General features: G+C 45.3%; 1 protein-coding gene across 1 annotated transcript; it reads left to right on the top strand.

Moving 5' to 3' along the window:
• Positions 1-659: 659 nt before the first annotated feature.
• Positions 660-1922, top strand: LOC147973757 (uncharacterized). Its single transcript, XM_087525087.1, has 4 exons — positions 660-817; positions 917-1223; positions 1306-1404; positions 1476-1922. Exons 1-4 carry the CDS (start codon positions 660-662, stop codon positions 1920-1922), a joined length of 1011 nt encoding a protein of 336 aa, XP_087381213.1.
• Positions 1923-17595: the final 15673 nt, after the last annotated feature.

Below are 17595 nucleotides of genomic sequence, written 5' to 3'. Positions count from 1 at the left end.
CGAGCCCCAGGTGGTGGAGCAGTACGCCAGGGCCTACCTGTGGTACATTCTCACGGAGGTAGTGTTTCCGGACTGCTTCGGGAACTCTGCCCTATGGATGTATCTCGACTTCCTGAAAGACTGGGATGCGGGGTACAGCTGGGGGGCCACCGGACTTGCCTATCTATACCGTTCGGTAAGTGAATATCACTTTCTTTCAAATATCAGACGTGTGTTGCTTTATATTTTGACATCTTATCATCTATACTTGGTTGGTAGCTTGACGACGCGACCCAGAGAGCGGAAGTCTCGTCCGGTATGTGTGGATGTGTATGGGGCCTCTCCATTTGGATGTGGGAGCGAATCCCGGTGGGCCGTCCGGAGAAGATGCGCTCGCGTGCATGGACGGACTATGGCGGAGATGACGAAGATGATCGGTACCCGACCGTCGCATATGCTTGGGACGTGGTGCGTGTCTACACGGGCGAATCGAAGGCCTTGTACAAGGTCTTCAGCAACGAGCTTGATGCTCTCACGCCTTTCCAGGTATAAGAACTACATTTTCACTTGAGCTTACCATTGTTTCGATAAAACTTTCACTTGAGCTTACCATTGCTTGGTTATAGGTTACTTGGCGGCCGTATAGTGATGATCGAGAGTGGGGGTTCGAGCTGAACACAATGTGCAAGCAGGACCGGCTGCTCTTCCGGTGCATCGTGCCCATGATTTGCGTCTATCCCGTGGAGTACCACTTGCCACAGCGCGTTGCCGCACAATTTGGTAAGGCGCAACACACGCCACCAGCCGGCCACGATACCGGTGGCTACGACCTACACCAGTGAGTACCACAAGCCGTCCTCATCGATTCTAAGTTATTGTTTTCATGCTTTACATTAATAAAAGAAGGGTGTTTTACATTCTTTCTTACGCATTGCAGGATGAGTAGGAAGAACAATCAATCAATCACGGATTGGGAAGCCGAACATGCGAGATACGTGAATGAATGGAACGAGCGGAAAGGACGCAAAGACACGGAGAGGAGAGTGATTGACTGGGACGCGTACGAGGATCACATGTTGTGGTACGATGATGGCATCAAGCATCGTCTGCGTCTGAGGCCCCAGTGGACGACAGCAGATGCCGAAGACCTGTTCGATGACGCCTCGGAGAATGAAACCTACAACGAGAGCATCAGACAGCTTCAAGGCGGGTTTAGGGAGTACGGACCCCTCATGAACAGAGTGGTATGTTGTTTTTACCTCTTTCGAACCGACGGTTGGATGAAATCAGCTTTTCGTGCTATTGACTCATTTTATTACTTTGCAGTCTTCGGAGCTGAACAAAAGCATTTTTCATGCCTCTGATGCACTTAGTGCTGTCCCTGGGACTCGAGCTAGCGAGAACAAGTTGAGGGAAACGGTGAAGGTAATACGGAGTTCATTTTCGTTATCATTGGACATTCGAGAAGTTAACATATTCTTCCGTTATCATTGCAGAAATACGTCAACAAAGCACGTCGGCTTGTGGGCCTGCTTGGGTGCGCTACAAACACCGAGGATGTTTTTCCTCCTGCACCGATGCGTAGCCTCGCTTCGTCGAGCCATGCACCCTCGTCTTCTAGGGTGGGTCAAGATGACGAGGAGGAGAACGACGACGATGATGATGATGCAGAGGAAGAGGAAGAAGAGGGCGCAGAAGAAGAACATGATGACGAAGAGGAAGAGCACGATGAGGATGATGATGATGAGGAGGAGTACGATGATGACGATGGACCTCCACCAACTCAGCCAACCCAGCGTGAGAAGAGGAATGTGCCGAAGAAGGACTGGAAGAGTCCATCCCCGTTTCAGAAAGCACGTCCTGCGGCCCGCAAAAAGACAGCGGCTGAGAAGCGATCCAAGGATAACGAGGACCGAACGTCGAAGAGGGGAAGGAAGGACTGAAGTTGCTGCCGTGTCGTTGAACTAAAAACTTGCATATTTGCTTCGTGAACCATATGAATTTGCTCGTGAAACTGTTTCGTTAATTTGCTATGTACCGAACCTACCTTATTTATATATTTGTGGTGTATCGAACCTACCTTATTTATAGATTTGTGGTGTGTGCATCATATATCATACAATGTGTGCTTTATATGTCATACATATGTTGTTTAAATGTTGTATGTCAAAAATTGAAGACAAAAGAAGTTAGAAGGTGCAAAAAAATGCACACAAAGGCACCCTACCGCCATAGGGCGCGGCGGTAGCAGACCACAACCTACCGCCATTCGGCTCGGCAGTAGGATGCCTCCCCACCACGCCGATCTTCTGTGACCAAAAAATCGAGCAGCGCAGCGGTAGGTGTGCGCACCCTACCGCCAGGGCGCTTGGCGGTAGCACCCTACCGCCCAGGGCCTCGGCAGTAGGCTGCGCAACCCTACCGCTTCGCTGCTTGATTTTTTGGCCACAGAAGATCGGCGTGGTGGGGAGGCATCCTACCGCCGGGCCGGATGGCGGTAGGTTGTGGTCTGCTATCGCCGCGCCCTATGGCGGTAAGGTTTGAGCATTTATAAAGCCAGCCGGCCGCCCACCCCACCACAACCCCTAATCCCCACCCACCCAGCCGCCTTCTTCTTCCTCTCGCCCATTTTCTCATCTCCTCCAATTCCCCACTCCAATCTTCTTCGTTGATTCACGGATTTTGCGTATCGAGATGGCTACGGAAAGAGAAAGGTAAGCTCCTCCAATCCCCCAATTACTTTGAGTCAATCATTCCGCTTTCTTATAGCCATATGAGGAACCCTAGGTTTAGTCTTTCTTATAGCAATACGAGGAACCCTATCTAGTTGATATGATCAACCCTAGAGCCTAGATGAACCCTAGAACCTAGATGAACCCTAGAACCTAGATGAATCCTAGAACCTAAATGAACCCTAGAACCTAGATGAACCCTAGGTTTAGTCTTTCTTATAGCCACCACCACCACCAATATGTGATGATTTATTGTGTGAATATTGTAGATATTTGTTTTGCTTGCATTAGAACAAATATTCATGTTTAATTAACTTTATCCAATCAATGCTTATATAAGGAACATGGCGCCACCACCACCACCACTTGATGAGGACTATGAAGATGAAGACCCACTTGAGGAAACCATCTGTGCTCAAAGAGTGAGGCTGAGCGAACATGAGGTGTGCAACCTATGGGACAACTTTCTGCCACGTGCTAAGTTGATCGGGGCGCCATTCGTGACCCGTCTGACAACTACCATGATCGATCGACATGAGATGGTATGTTATTAGTGTAGATTCCAAGAAATTGTTAATAGTTTAGATAATCCATACTTATTAATTGATATGTTTTTCTTATTCAGAAATTGCCAAAGAGCCTATCTGAGAGTTGTGGCATTGAGGCTGATGAAGAAGGCTATGCTGGAATACGCCTTACCGCAAGGGGCCCCGTCACTACTTGTGCGTACGGCGTGGACACGGACGGCCGCACAAATTTAAGCACAGATGGGTGGAAGAGCTTCCTCGTTGACAAGAATCTTCATGTTGGACAGGCCATCCTTATTACTATCAGGAAGACCAACCGTCAAGGCTTGAAGATGATGATCGTCATCAATATCATCTAAACTATATATGCGTGTGGCTGCTGATGATCGTCATGTTTGATTGCTACCTATGGATGAAACCTTTTATGTGGTCGATGACCGTTGAACTTGTTAATCTTCTTATGTTGCCTTCGTACTATGTTATGTTATTTGGTTAAACTATGTTATGTGATCAAACTATGTTATTTGGTACTTGTTTCTTAGTCCGTAATGGCAAAACTTTTTGGATGTGATCAAACTATGTTATGTCTATAAAATTGTGCTTATTGTTTCTTATGTTATGTCCTATGGCAAAAAAAATTGAAGACAAAATCAAAGTAGTTAAGTTTATGTTAACCTACCGCCAGGGACCTCGGCGGTAGGTTTGTGTGGGCTACCGCCTAAGTCTTTGGCGGTAGGTCCGTAAGCAGCCGTTAACGGATTGACGGCCGTCAGGCACACCTACCGCCTGAACCTGCGGCGGTAGACTGTGCAACCCTACCGCCTGAGGGTCTGGCGGTAGCAAAAGGGTCAGATCCCGAAATGTTTTCAAACTGGGGTCAGATCTCGATTTTGTTTCACAAAAGGGTCAAAACACGAAATTTTGCCCATCCATGCTATGCTGCTGGCCCCATATTGGGTCAACACACGGAGGCCTATCAGAAGGATTCTACAAAAGCATGATCTGCGGCAAGATCCTGATGTTCCCTGATGACACCTGATGCTTGTGGATGTAACAGAAACTCATAGGGCAGGTCCTGTAGTTGTGAGCTTTTGGATGCTTCAGTCAAGTAGCTTTGGATCGAGATGATGCACCGTTAGTTGGGTGGTAATCTAGGAGACCCATAGGAGGAGCACTTTTGGCTGCAGACGATGGGATAACCAGTGACTGTTGAGAATCTTGTTCTGAATATGGTAGTACCCGTATTTCTGCAACGAGGAGAAAGAACCTGAACACCTCTTTGTAATCGTTGTTGAACAGATAGATGCACGTACTCTCACTCCACATCCATTTTGTTGAACGATGTTATCGGCATGATGCAGCCAGTAGTTGGTATGAACAAAGCAAAACTTCGTATTTGCTGCTTGTACTGAATTTGCGAACTGTGTATGGCTTGCATTGTCAACTTCATATGTGTTCATTTTACCTGGATGTCATGACAGTTTGTTTAAAGTGGTGTGTAACGGATTTTTGTGAGATGAATCCGTGATGTGTATATACGTGAACTGCCTGATATATTGTTACAGAAGGCATGCCTAACATTTATTTGCGGTGTTAAAAACAAAAACATTTCCTTGTGAACCAACCCGCTCGTGACCTGCTAGTGGTATGGAAACATTGCAACCGGGTGTATGACAAGTGTACTGGCAGTTCAATTTTTGAAACTCCAGGATTGCCACCGGAATCAGTGGGTGATGTGTTTGCGAAAGAAATGGTCAACTACAGATCATCTGCTTTGCATCCCTGGTCACAAGGATCATCTGCACCGCCATCTTCCCCATCACCACCTGCATGTTCATTCCCTCCGGTAGATTGAGATTCTGATATTCAACCCCCTTCAGATATTGATATAGGTGATCAATTCTTTGAGATTTATTGGAAAAATCTTTGATATTGTATCTATCATGATACAGCCCTTGTTCACGACTTCGATTGTTTCTTGTGAGCAGTTTCACCAGTTCTTGAGGACAAGGGTAAACACCTAATTTAAGTATTGAATTAAACTTTCTTCAGTTGTCGTGTTAATATTGTTTCTTTGTGTTGTTTAAATTCTTTCATGACTTTTGTGCCAAAACTGATTGCACATTCTTTCCCTTCAAGAAAAGCCTTCTTCTCCCCCTCGCCGGCGCCGATCCACTTCAAGAAAGGCTCGAGGCCTTGAGCCGCTCGAGATCGACTTGTCTTTTGGCTCGACTCAAAAATAAATAAACTGAGTATGATCACTTTATGTAGGTCAGTCATGAAACAAACTGGTCTTGAGGTAACATTAAATCACTTGATTCTACTTCCATAGCTTGGTTAACATAATTATATTAATTAAGCCCAATATATATGTTAAAAAGAAATAGGATAATTTATTACCATATATGTTGTGTATGATTTTTGTACATTTTATACACTAGTAACCATTGAAGCTTAGGAACAATATTTAGGCCCTTAAATGGTTCGTAGTCACGTGGATTAAATATCCTGCTATTTTTAGCCAAACTTTGAGAGGAAACGCACTTTCATTTTCTTCTATTTATAGTTCATCCATGATATCTTTCTAATTTGTCCAAGATGAACGCTCGAGGACATGATGTGACTGTTGTACCTTCGATTGAAGTAAGCCATTTTTCTACTTCTTTAGCTTGAAACTAGCTCGAGGTAGATACAAACTGAGCAGAAGCCAGTTTCCACGGCTTCCCCTTGAGCTTCACTCAATTTGAGCTCGCTCTTGAATTTTAGTATAAGTTGAGCTGACTGGGGCTTCAAGAAAGGCTTGAGGCTGTGAGCCGTTTGAGATCGGGTTGTCTTTTCGCTCAGCTCGAAAATAAATAAACCGAGTATGATCACTTTATGTAGCTCAGTCGAGAAACAAACTGATCTTGAGGCAACACTAAGTCACTTGATTTTAATTTGATAGTTTGGTATAATATAATTATATTAATTAAGCCCAATATATATGAAAAATAAATAGGATAATTTATTACCATATATGTTGTATATGATTTTTGTTCATCTTATACACTAGCAACCATGGAAGCTTAGGAATGAAAGTCCTATTCTGATCGCGAGCTCAAATGCACTCTTGTGAATAGTAAAATCGAAAAAAAGTAAACAAAGTAAAAAAAAACTCCGGATTTTTTGATAAACTTTGACAAATGTTTTGTATGCCTGCCAAATTTGAGCATGAAATAACATTCGTGGAAATCGTGAAAAAAAACAAATTCATACTCCAAAATCTTTTCAAAACTAGCATTTTTGGAGTACTGATTTTTGTTTAATGGCTTCCAGGAACGTCAATTTGTGCTGAAATTTGGCTCTCGTCGAGGATTGGTCCTGGCTCTCGTTGCCACTCCTCTGGTCCAGCCAGTGAACCCAATACACTAAAATATGGGCTCAAACTGCAATTGGGATCACCAACGCAGCATGGTAAAGATTGCCCAGTACACCTGCGGGAATCCACTTCCTCACGTCGCTCTCAGCTAATCGAGAACAGCCCACCTCAGCCAATCGTTCACGTTGCTTCCAGAGAAACCCACGCTCTGCTCCCTGGTCCCCATAGCCAGTGGCGGAGCTACAGGGAATAAATTGGGCGGGCCAAGCTGAAGGTCAAGCCTAAGTTTCTATCCGCATGGGCCCACTTTTAGCACTAGGCTCACTGTTTTGGTACAAACTTGAGCGGGCCATAGCCTTGTTTTGTTTCAACGCACTGGTAGAAAAAGGGCCTGTAGTTCCGGTTCGTAAGGGCCTTTTGTCCCGGTTCTGGAACCGGGACTAAAGGGTCGGTACTAATGCCCTGTCCCTTTAGTCCCGGTTCAATCCAGAACCGGGACAGATGGGCCTCCACGTGGCCTGTGCGCGGAGCCCAGGCAGGAGACCCTTTGGTTCCGGTTGGTGGCACCAACCGGGACCAATAGACATCCACGCGTCAGCATTTCTGTGCCTGGGGTTTTTGTTTTTTTTGAAAGGGGGAGGGGGGGGGGGGGGTTGGGGGTTTTGGGGGGTTAATTTAGGTGTTTCATATATTGTGTTAGGTAGCTATAATTAATAGAGAGAAGTGTCCTCTCTTATGTCCGTGCTTGGTCGACGCTACGTACTATACATACGTATAGAGAGGACTAGACACGCTAGCTAGCTAGTAAGCAAACGAAGGAAACAGAAGATCGTCATGAACATATATGCATACAGAGAGAAGTGATATCGACCACCTCTCCTTCTCCGAGAGATTGGTCGAACAACAAGTTCTCGTATATCTATCCGACACTACCGGCTACATATATACAATAATTATCTCTTACAAATATAATCATACGGACTCATGGTCCACATAGTATTCTCCGTCTTCAGCGATCACGTGGTCAAGAAAGAATGCCGCCAATTCCTCTTGAATTGCTCGCATGCGAGCTGGTGCTAGGAGTTCATCCCGCTTCCGAAACATTTAATTTGAAGAAGGGGGTCAATACATATATATATATATATATATATATATATATATGAATGAACGAAACTCAACACAGATGATGGTAATAAAATAAAATTGTGAATGTTGTTATTTACGTACTTCATATTGTTCGTCAGAGTACCCGCCCCGCTCACAGGTCGTGTGGCGGATGGACTCGCAGACGTAGTATCCACAGAAATCATTCCCTTATTCCTGCCACAACCATTTTACAAGAAATAGAGGTCAATCAAACTGATAAGTAAGAATGCTAAATGGTATTGATGAAACTAGCGCTTGAATCACTAGCTAGGAGATGCGCGGAACATGCTACTATAGTACTTACTTTCGGGTGTCTAAATTCCAGCTCCTTCGGCAGTCCCGAAACTTTTCTGGTGAATTTTCTCCAAACCCTGCCGGACAAAGAAAACAATTACTTGATATCAGGAAATGAACAAAGTTGCTGATATGGTGGATAATGATCGATTCAACTTACTTCTTGAGGATTTCAGTCATGTCCGCATACTCCTGGGGATCTTTTCGTTTAGAGTCCAAGACAGTTACTACTCCCCACTCAAGCCTAATCTCTAGGAGAATATAGTGGTACCTGCGGACACATGCATAATGATGAAGCTATGTGCCTAGGGTAGGGGCATGGACCTGTCCTAAGAGCCCTACCCAAGGACATCCCTAGAAGAAGTCATCCTTCAATCGACTTGAAGGTATCCCACTCGACGGATTCAAAACACTCGACCAGGAAGCTACCACTCGACCGCAAAGCCAACCACTCGACTGACAGGAGATCTAAAGTCACTCCGTAAGCAAACGGTCGGCCATTAAGTAGTCTTTATGGTCATTATAGCACTTTATTAGGGACATTACCAGTAACGCCCAGTCTTAATGTATTTTAACCCTGCATTACTGAGGGCCGGAGGGGTCTGGCGAACTCTATATAAGCCACCCCCTCCTCAGTAGCAAGGGTTCGCACCCCTGGAATTCATACACACATAATCCAATCGACCGCCTCCGGGCACCGAGACGTAGGGCTGTTACTTCCTCCGCGAAGGGCCTGAACTCGTACATCCTGGTGTGTTTACAACGTCTCCATAGCTGAGATCTAGCCTCTCCATACATACCCCCTACATCACCGTCAGAGTTAGAACCACGACAGTTGGCGCCCACCGTGGGGCAGGAGTCTTAGCGCCTAGTTGGAGAAGTTGCGATTTTTCCGATCCCTTTGATCATGTTTTCGTGCGGAGATTTGGTGGAGGGCCGCGAGATCCATCTCGGCGTGCTCACGTTCATCGCCGACGACTCCGCTTGGCTTCAGGAGGCTCCACTCGACATCGACGCGCTCCCCGTCCGCGGTGCGACGCAGTTCCGCGCATGTGTTCGTGGCGTCCTCCTGCGGCAACCGTCGACCCAGTATCGGTCGGCTCCCGTGTCATCTTCCCGCCCTGTCTCCCCCCGGCGCAAGCGCTCCGGTCGGTCGAGACTTCAGAGGTGGGTGAGGGATGCCGTGGCTCGCCGGTCGGCAGCCCCACAAGTCGCGGCAATCGAGCCCGATGAATCCCTCTACGGCCTGTTCGACCTGTCGACTGGCTCCGCGGAGAACGCATCCGAGTGCGACAGTAGCAACCCAGCGGCTGAGGTTCTGGCGGCCGATGGAACACACAGTCCTCCCGGTTTCCCTCGCGCCGATGGAGGCGCGGGTGGAGGCGACCCGTCGCATCCCCACGATGAGTATCTCCCTGAACCTCTCGCGTCATTGCAGCGAGAAGAGCTTCGCCGCCGGAACATGGATGCACTCCACACTCCTATCATCGGAGAAACCCCCGAGGCCCGGGCCTTGGAGGACGTGCGCTTGGCTAACTTGGCCGAGCGCACTCGACTGGAGAATCTCCAGTGAATACTCGACGAGCAAGCGCGTCAGCGAGCTCCCGAGTCCAGTCGACGTCAGCTCTTCCCGCCTACGCAGGTATATCGAACCCCAGTTCAGAATTTGGCAGCCGCGGCCCGTATAGCAGAATCGATTCAGCCCTCCCAATCGGAGGCTGGCAGGGGCTTGTTGCAAATCAGAGCGTTGCTCCGGGTAGCGGAAAACCAGAATTCCGCTGTTTCTCAGTCGCGGAATAGGATCCACAGTCGATCCGTTGCAACGGATACAGTCCAGTCGGCTCACAGCCCAAGATCGCCCCCGAGGCGTGAGGGGCGCGGAGACCGGCACGATCAGTACAGAAGAAATGATCAGTATGATCACCGATTCGATCGTGATGATCGGCGTCGAGTGCCAACTGAAGGAAATATGCCCTAGAGGCAATAATAAAGTTATTATTTATTTCCTTATATCATGATAAATGTTTATTATTCATGCTGGAATTGTATTAACCGGAAACATAATACATGTGTGAATACATAGACAAACAGAGTGTCACTAGTATGCCTCTACTTGACTAGCTCGTTAATCAAAGATGGTTATGTTTCCTAACCATGAACAAAGAGTTGTTATTTGATTAACGAGGTCACATCATTAGTTGAATGATCTGATTGACATGACCCATTCCATTAGCTTAGCACCCGATCGTTTAGTATGTTGCTATTGCTTTCTTCATGACTTATACATGTTCCTATAACTATGAGATTATGCAACTCCCGTTTACCGGAGGAACACTTTGGGTACTACCAAACGTCACAACGTTACTGGGTGATTATAAAGGAGTACTACAGGTGTCTCCAAAGGTACATGTTGGGTTGGCGTATTTCGAGATTAGGTTTTGTCACTCCGATTGTCGGAGAGGTATCTCTGGGCCCTCTCGGTAATGCACATCACTTAAGCCTTGCAAGCATTGCAACTAAATGAGTTAGTTGCGGGATGATGTATTACAGAACGAGTAAAGAGACTTGCCGGTAACGAGATTGAACTAGGTATAGGAATACCGACGATCGAATCTCGGGCAAGTAACATACCGATGACAAAGGGAACAACGTATGTTGTTATGCGGTCTGACCGATAAAGATCTTTGTATAATATGTAGGAGCCAATATGGGCATCCAGGTCCCGCTATTGGTTATTGACCAGAGACGTGTCTCAGTCATGTCTACAATGTTCTCGAACCCGTAGGGTCCGCACGCTTAAGGTTACGATGACAGTTATATTATGAGTTTAGGCATTTTGATGTACCGAAGGTTGTTCGGAGTCCCGGATGAGATCATGGACATGACGAGGAGTCTCGAAATGGTCGAGACATAAAGATTGATATATTGGAAGCCTATGTTTGGATATCGGAAGTGTTCCGGGTGAAATCGGGATTTTACCGGAGTACCGGGAAGGTTACCGGAACCCCCCGGGAGCTAAATGGGCCATGATGGGCCTTAGTGGAAAAGAGAAGAGGCAGCCCTACATGGGCTGCGCGCCTCCCCCTTCCCCTAGTCCTATTAGGACTAGGAGAGGTGGCCGGCCTCCTCCTTCTCTTTTCCCCCCTCCGCGAATCCTATTCCAACTAGGATTGGGGGGGGGGATCCTACTCCCAGAGGGAGTAGGACTCTCCTGGCGCGCCAAGCTTGGCCGGCCAGCCTCCCCCCTCTAGTCCTTTATATACTGAGGTAGAGGCACCCCAGAAACACACAAGTTGATCCACGTGATCTATTCCTTAGCCGTGTGCGGTGCCCCCAGCCACCATATTCCTCGATAATACTGTAGCGGAGTTTAGGCGAAGCCCTGCTGCTGTAGTGCATCAAGAAAGTCACCACGCCGTCGTGCTGACGGAACTCTTCCCCGACACTTTGCTGGATCAGAATCTGGGGATCGTCATCGAGCTGAACATGTGCTCGAACTCGGAGGTGCCGTAGTTTCGGTACTTGATCGGTTGGATCGTGAAGACGTACGACTACTTCCTCTACGTTGCGTCAATGCTTCCGCAGTCGGTCTGCGTGGGTACGTAGACAACACTCTCCCCTCTCGTTGCTATGCATCACATGATCTTGCGTGTGCGTAGGAAATTTTTTGAAATTACTACGAAACCCAACGATGGTATCAGAGCCTAGGTTATTTATGTTGATGTTATATGCACGAGTAGAACACAAGTGAGTTGTGGGCGATATAAGTCATACTGCCTACCAGCATGCCATACTTTGGTTCGGCGGCATTGTTGGACGAGACGACCCGGACCAACATTACGCGTACGCTTACGCGAGACCGGTTCCCCCGACGTGCTTTGCACATAGGTGGCTTGCGGGCGACAGTCTCTCCAACTTTAGTTGAACCAAGTATGGCTATGCCCGGTCCTTGCGAAGGTTAAAACGGAGTCTATTTGACAAACTATCGTTGTGGTTTTGATGCGTAGGTGAGATTGGTTCTTGCTTAAGCCCGTAGCAGCCACGTAAAACTTGCAACAACAAAGTAGAGGACGTCTAACTTGTTTTTGCAGGGCATGTTGTGATGTGATATGGTCAAGGCATGATGCTGAATTTTATTGTATGAGATGATCATGTTTTGTAACCGAGTTATCGGCAACTGGCAGGAGCCATATGGTTGTCGTTTTATTGTATGCAATGCAATCGCGATGTAATGTTTTACTTTTATCACTAAGCGGTAGCGATAGTTGTAGAAGCATAAACTTGGCGAGACGACAACGATGCTACGATGGAGATCAAGGTGTCACGCCGGTGACGATGGTGATCACGCCGGTGCTTCGAAGATGGAGATAACAAGCACGAGATGATGATGGCCATATCATATCACTTATATTGATTGCATGTGATGTTTATCCTTTTATGCATCTTATCTTGCTTTGATTGACGGTAGCATTATAAGATGATCTCTCACTAAATTATCAAGAAGTGTTCTCCCTGAGTATGCACCGTTGCGAAAGTTCTTCGTGCTGAGACACCACATGATGATCGGGTGTGATAGGTTCTACGTTCAAATACAACGGGTGCAAAACAGTTGCACACGCGGAATACTCAGGTTATACTTGACGAGCCAAGCATATACAGATATGGCCTCGGAACACGGAGACCGAAAGGTCGAGCGTGAATCATATAGTAGATATGATCAACATAATGATGTTCACCATTGAAAACTACTCCATCTCACGTGATGATCGGTTATGGTTTAGTTGATTTGGATCACGTAATCACTTAGAGGATTAGAGGGATGTCTATCTAAGTGGGAGTTCTTAAGTAATATGATTAATTGAACTTAAATTTATCATGAACTTAGTACCTGATAGTATCTTGCTTGTTTATGTTGATTGTAGATAGATGGCTCGTGCTGTTGTTCCGTTGAATTTTAATGCGTTCCTTGAGAAAGCAAAGTTGAAAGATGATGGTAGCAATTACACGGACTGGGTCCGTAACTTGAGGATTATCCTCATTGCTGCACAGAAGAATTACGTCCTGGAAGCACCGCTGGGTGCCAGGCCTGCTGCAGGAGCAACGTCGGATGTTATGAACGTCTGGCAGAGCAAAGCTGATGACTACTCGATAGTTCAGTGTGTCATGCTTTACGGCTTAGAATCGGGACTTCAACGACGTTTTGAACGTCATGGAGCATATGAGATGTTCCAGGAGTTGAAGTTAATATTTCAAGCAAATGTCCGGATTGAGAGATATGAAGTCTCCAATAAGTTCTATAGCTGCAAGATGGAGGAGAACAGTTCTGTCAGTGAGCATATACTCAAAATGTCTGGGTATAATAATCACTTGATTCAATTGGGAGTTAATATTTCAGATGATTGCGTCATTGACAGAATTCTCCAATCACTGCCACCAAGCTACAAGAGCTTCGTGATGAACTATAATATGCAAGGGATGAACAAGACTATTCCCGAGCTCTTCGCAATGCTGAAAGCTGCGGAGGTAGAAATCAAGAAGGAGCATCAAGTGTTGATGGTCAACAAGACCACTAGTTTCAAGAAAAAGGGCAAAGGAAAGAAGAAGGGGAACTTCAAGAAGAACGGCAAGTCAGTTGCTGCTCAAGAGAAGAAACCCAAGTCTGGACCTAAGCCTGAAACTGAGTGCTTCTACTGCAAGCAGACTGGTCACTGGAAGCGGAACTCCCCCAAGTATTTGGCGGATAAGAAGGATGGCAAGGTGAACAAAGGTATATGTGATATACATGTTATTGATGTGTACCATACTAATGCTCGCAGTAGCACCTGGGTATTTGATACTGGTTCTGTTGCTAATATTTGCAACTCGAAACAGGGGCTACGGATTAAGCGAAGATTGGCTAAGGACGAGGTGACGATGCGCGTGGGAAACGGTTCCAAAGTCGATGTGATCGCGGTCGGCACACTACCTCTACATCTACCTTCGGGATTAATATTAGACCTAAATAATTGTTATTTGGTGCCAGCGTTGAGCATGAACATTATATCTGGATCTTGTTTAATGCGAGACGGTTATTCATTTAAATCAGAGAATAATGGTTGTTCTATTTATATGAGTAATATCTTTTATGGTCATGCACCCTTGAAGAGTGGTCTATTCTTATTGAATCTCGATAGTAGTAATACACATATTCATAATGTTGAAACCAAAAGATGCAGAGTTGATAATGATAGTGCAACTTATTTGTGGCACTACCGTTTAGGTCATATCGGTGTAAAGCGCATGAAGAAACTCCATACTGATGGACTTTTGGAACCACTTGATTATGAATCACTTGGTACTTGCGAACCATGCCTCATGGGCAAGATGACCAAAACACCGTTCTCCGGTACTATGGAGAGAGCAACAGATTTGTTGGAAATCATACATACAGATGTATGTGGTCCGATGAATATTGAGGCTCGTGGCGGATATCGTTATTTTCTCACCTTCACAGATGATTTAAGCAGATATGGGTATATCTACTTAATGAAACATAAGTCTGAAACATTTGAAAAGTTCAAGGAATTTCAGAGTGAAGTTGAAAATCATCGTAACAAGAAAATAAAGTTTCTACGATCTGATCGTGGAGGAGAATATTTGAGTTACGAGTTTGGTGTACATTTGAAAAATTGTGGAATAGTTTCGCAACTCACGCCACCCGGAACACCTCAGCGTAATGGTGTGTCTGAATGTCGTAATCGTACTTTACTGGATATGGTGCGATCTATGATGTCTCTTACTGATTTACCGCTATCGTTTTGGGGATACGCTCTAGAGATGGCCGCATTCACGTTAAATAGGGCACCATCAAAATCCGTTGAGACGACGCCTTATGAACTATGGTTTGGCAAGAAACCAAAGTTGTCGTTTCTAAAAGTTTGGGGCTGCGATGCTTATGTGAAAAAGCTTCAACCTGATAAGCTCGAACCCAAATCGGAGAAATGTGTCTTCATAGGATATCCAAAGGAAACTATTGGATACACCTTCTATCACAGATCCGAAGGCAAGACTTTTGTTGCTAAATTCGGAAACTTTCTAGAGAAGGAGTTTCTCTCGAAAGAAGTGAGTGGGAGGAAAGTAGAACTTGACGAGGTAACTGTACCTGCTCCCTTATTGGAAAGTAGTACATCACAGAAAACTGTTCCTGTGACACCTACACCAGTTAGTGAGGAAGTTAATGATAATGATCATGAAACTTCAGAACAAGATACTACTGAACCTCGTAGATCAACCAGAGTAAGATCCGCGCCAGAGTGGTACGGTAATCCCGTTCTGGAAGTCATGATGCTTGATCATGATGAACCTACGAACTATGAAGAAGCAATGGTGAGCCCAGATTCTGCAAAGTGGCTTGAAGCCATGAAATCTGAGATGGGATCCATGTATGAGAACAAAGTATGGACTTTGGTTGACTTGCCCGATGATCGGCAAGCAATTGAGAATAAATGGATCTTCAAGAAGAAGACTGACGCTGACGGTAATATTACTGTCTACAAAGCTCGACTTGTCGCAAAAGGTTTTCGGCAAGTTCAAGGGATTGACTACGATGAGACCTTCTCACCCGTAGCGATGCTTAAGTCTGTACGAATCATGTTAGCAATTGCCGCATTTTATGATTATGAAATTTGGCAGATGGATGTCAAAACTGCATTCCTGAATGGATTTCTGGAAGAAGAGTTGTATATGATGCAACCAGAAGGTTTTGTCAATCCAAAGGGAGCTAACAAAGTGTGCAAGCTCCAGCGATCCATTTATGGACTGGTGCAAGCCTCTCGGAGTTGGAATAAACGTTTTGATAGTGTGATCAAAGCATTTGGTTTTATACAGACTTTTGGGGAAGCCTGTATTTACAAGAAAGTGAGTGGGAGATCTGTAGCATTTCTGATATTATATGTGGATGACATATTATTAATTGGAAATGATATAGAATTTCTGGATAGCATAAAGGGATACTTGAATAAGAGTTTTTCAATGAAATACCTCGGTGAAGCTGCTTACATATTAGGCATTAAGATCTATAGAGATAGATCAAGACGCTTAATTGGACTTTCACAAACAACATACCTTGACAAAATTTTGAAGAAGTTCAAAATGGATCAAGCAAAGAAAGGATTCTTGCCTGTGTTACAAGGTGTGAGATTGAGTAAGACTCAAAGCCCGACCACTACAGAAGATAGAGAGAAAATGAAAGATGTTCCCTATGCTTCAGCCATAGGCTCTATCATGTATGCAATGCTGTGTACCAGACCTGATGTGTGCCTTGCTATAAGTTTAGCAGGGAGGTACCAAAGTAATCCAGGAGTGGATCACTGGACAGCGGTCAAGAACATCCTGAAATACCTGAAAAGGACTAAGGATATGTTTCTCGTATATGGAGGTGACAAAGAGCTCACCGTAAAAGGTTACCTTGATGCAAGCTTTGACACTGATCCGGAAGATTCTAAATCGCAAACCGGATACGTGTTTACATTAAACGGTGGAGCTGTCAGTTGGTGCAGTTCTAAACAAAGCGTCGTAGCGGGATCTACATGTGAAGCGGAGTACATAGCTGCTTCAGAAGCAGCAAATGAAGGAGTCTGGATGAAGGAGTTCATATCCGATCTAGGTGTCATACCTAGTGCATCGGGTCCAATGAAAATCTTTTGTGACAATACTGGTGCAATTGCCTTGGCAAAGGAATCCAGATTTCACAAAAGGACCAAGCACATCAAGAGACGCTTCAATTCCATCCGGGATCTAGTCCAGGCGGGAGACATAGAGATTTGCAAGATACATACGGATCTGAATGTTGTAGACCCGTTGACTAAGCCTCTTCCACGAGCAAAACATGATCAGCACCAAGACTCCATGGGTGTTAGAATCATCACAGTGTAATCTAGATTATTGACTCTAGTGCAAGTGGGAGACTGAAGGAAATATGCCCTAGAGGCAATAATAAAGTTATTATTTATTTCCTTATATCATGATAAATGTTTATTATTCATGCTGGAATTGTATTAACCGGAAACATAATACATGTGTGAATACATAGACAAACAGAGTGTCACTAGTATGCCTCTACTTGACTAGCTCATTAATCAAAGATGGTTATGTTTCCTAACCATGAACAAAGAGTTGTTATTTGATTAACGAGGTCACATCATTAGTTGAATGATCTGATTGACATGACCCATTCCATTAGCTTAGCACCCGATCGTTTAGTATGTTGCTATTGCTTTCTTCATGACTTATACATGTTCCTATAACTATGAGATTATGCAACTCCCGTTTACCGGAGGAACACTTTGGGTACTACCAAACGTCACAACATTACTGGGTGATTATAAAGGAGTACTACAGGTGTCTCCAAAGGTACATGTTGGGTTGGTGTATTTCGAGATTAGGTTTTGTCACTCCGATTGTCGGAGAGGTATCTCTGGGCCCTCTCGGTAATGCACATCACTTAAGCCTTGCAAGCATTACAACTAAATGAGTTAGTTGCGGGATGATGTATTACAGAACGAGTAAAGAGACTTGCCGG

Source organism: Triticum urartu, chromosome 5A (genome assembly GCF_056163025.1).
Source record: "Triticum urartu cultivar PI428250 chromosome 5A, HENAU_Tu73, whole genome shotgun sequence".
Classification (NCBI taxonomy): Eukaryota; Viridiplantae; Streptophyta; class Magnoliopsida; order Poales; family Poaceae; genus Triticum; species Triticum urartu.
This window is presented reverse-complemented; position numbering and strand designations above follow the sequence as displayed.

Bases quoted from the DNA above. Each gene is read 5' to 3' on its own strand.
- LOC147973757 (XM_087525087.1), top strand. From the start codon at position 660: ATGTGCAAGCAGGACCGGCTGCTCTTCCGGTGCATCGTGCCCATGATT. The intron at 1,224-1,305 runs GTATGTTGTTTT...ATTACTTTGCAG, and splicing joins GACCCCTCATGAACAGAGTG to TCTTCGGAGCTGAACAAAAG. The intron at 1,405-1,475 runs GTAATACGGAGT...TTATCATTGCAG, and splicing joins AGTTGAGGGAAACGGTGAAG to AAATACGTCAACAAAGCACG.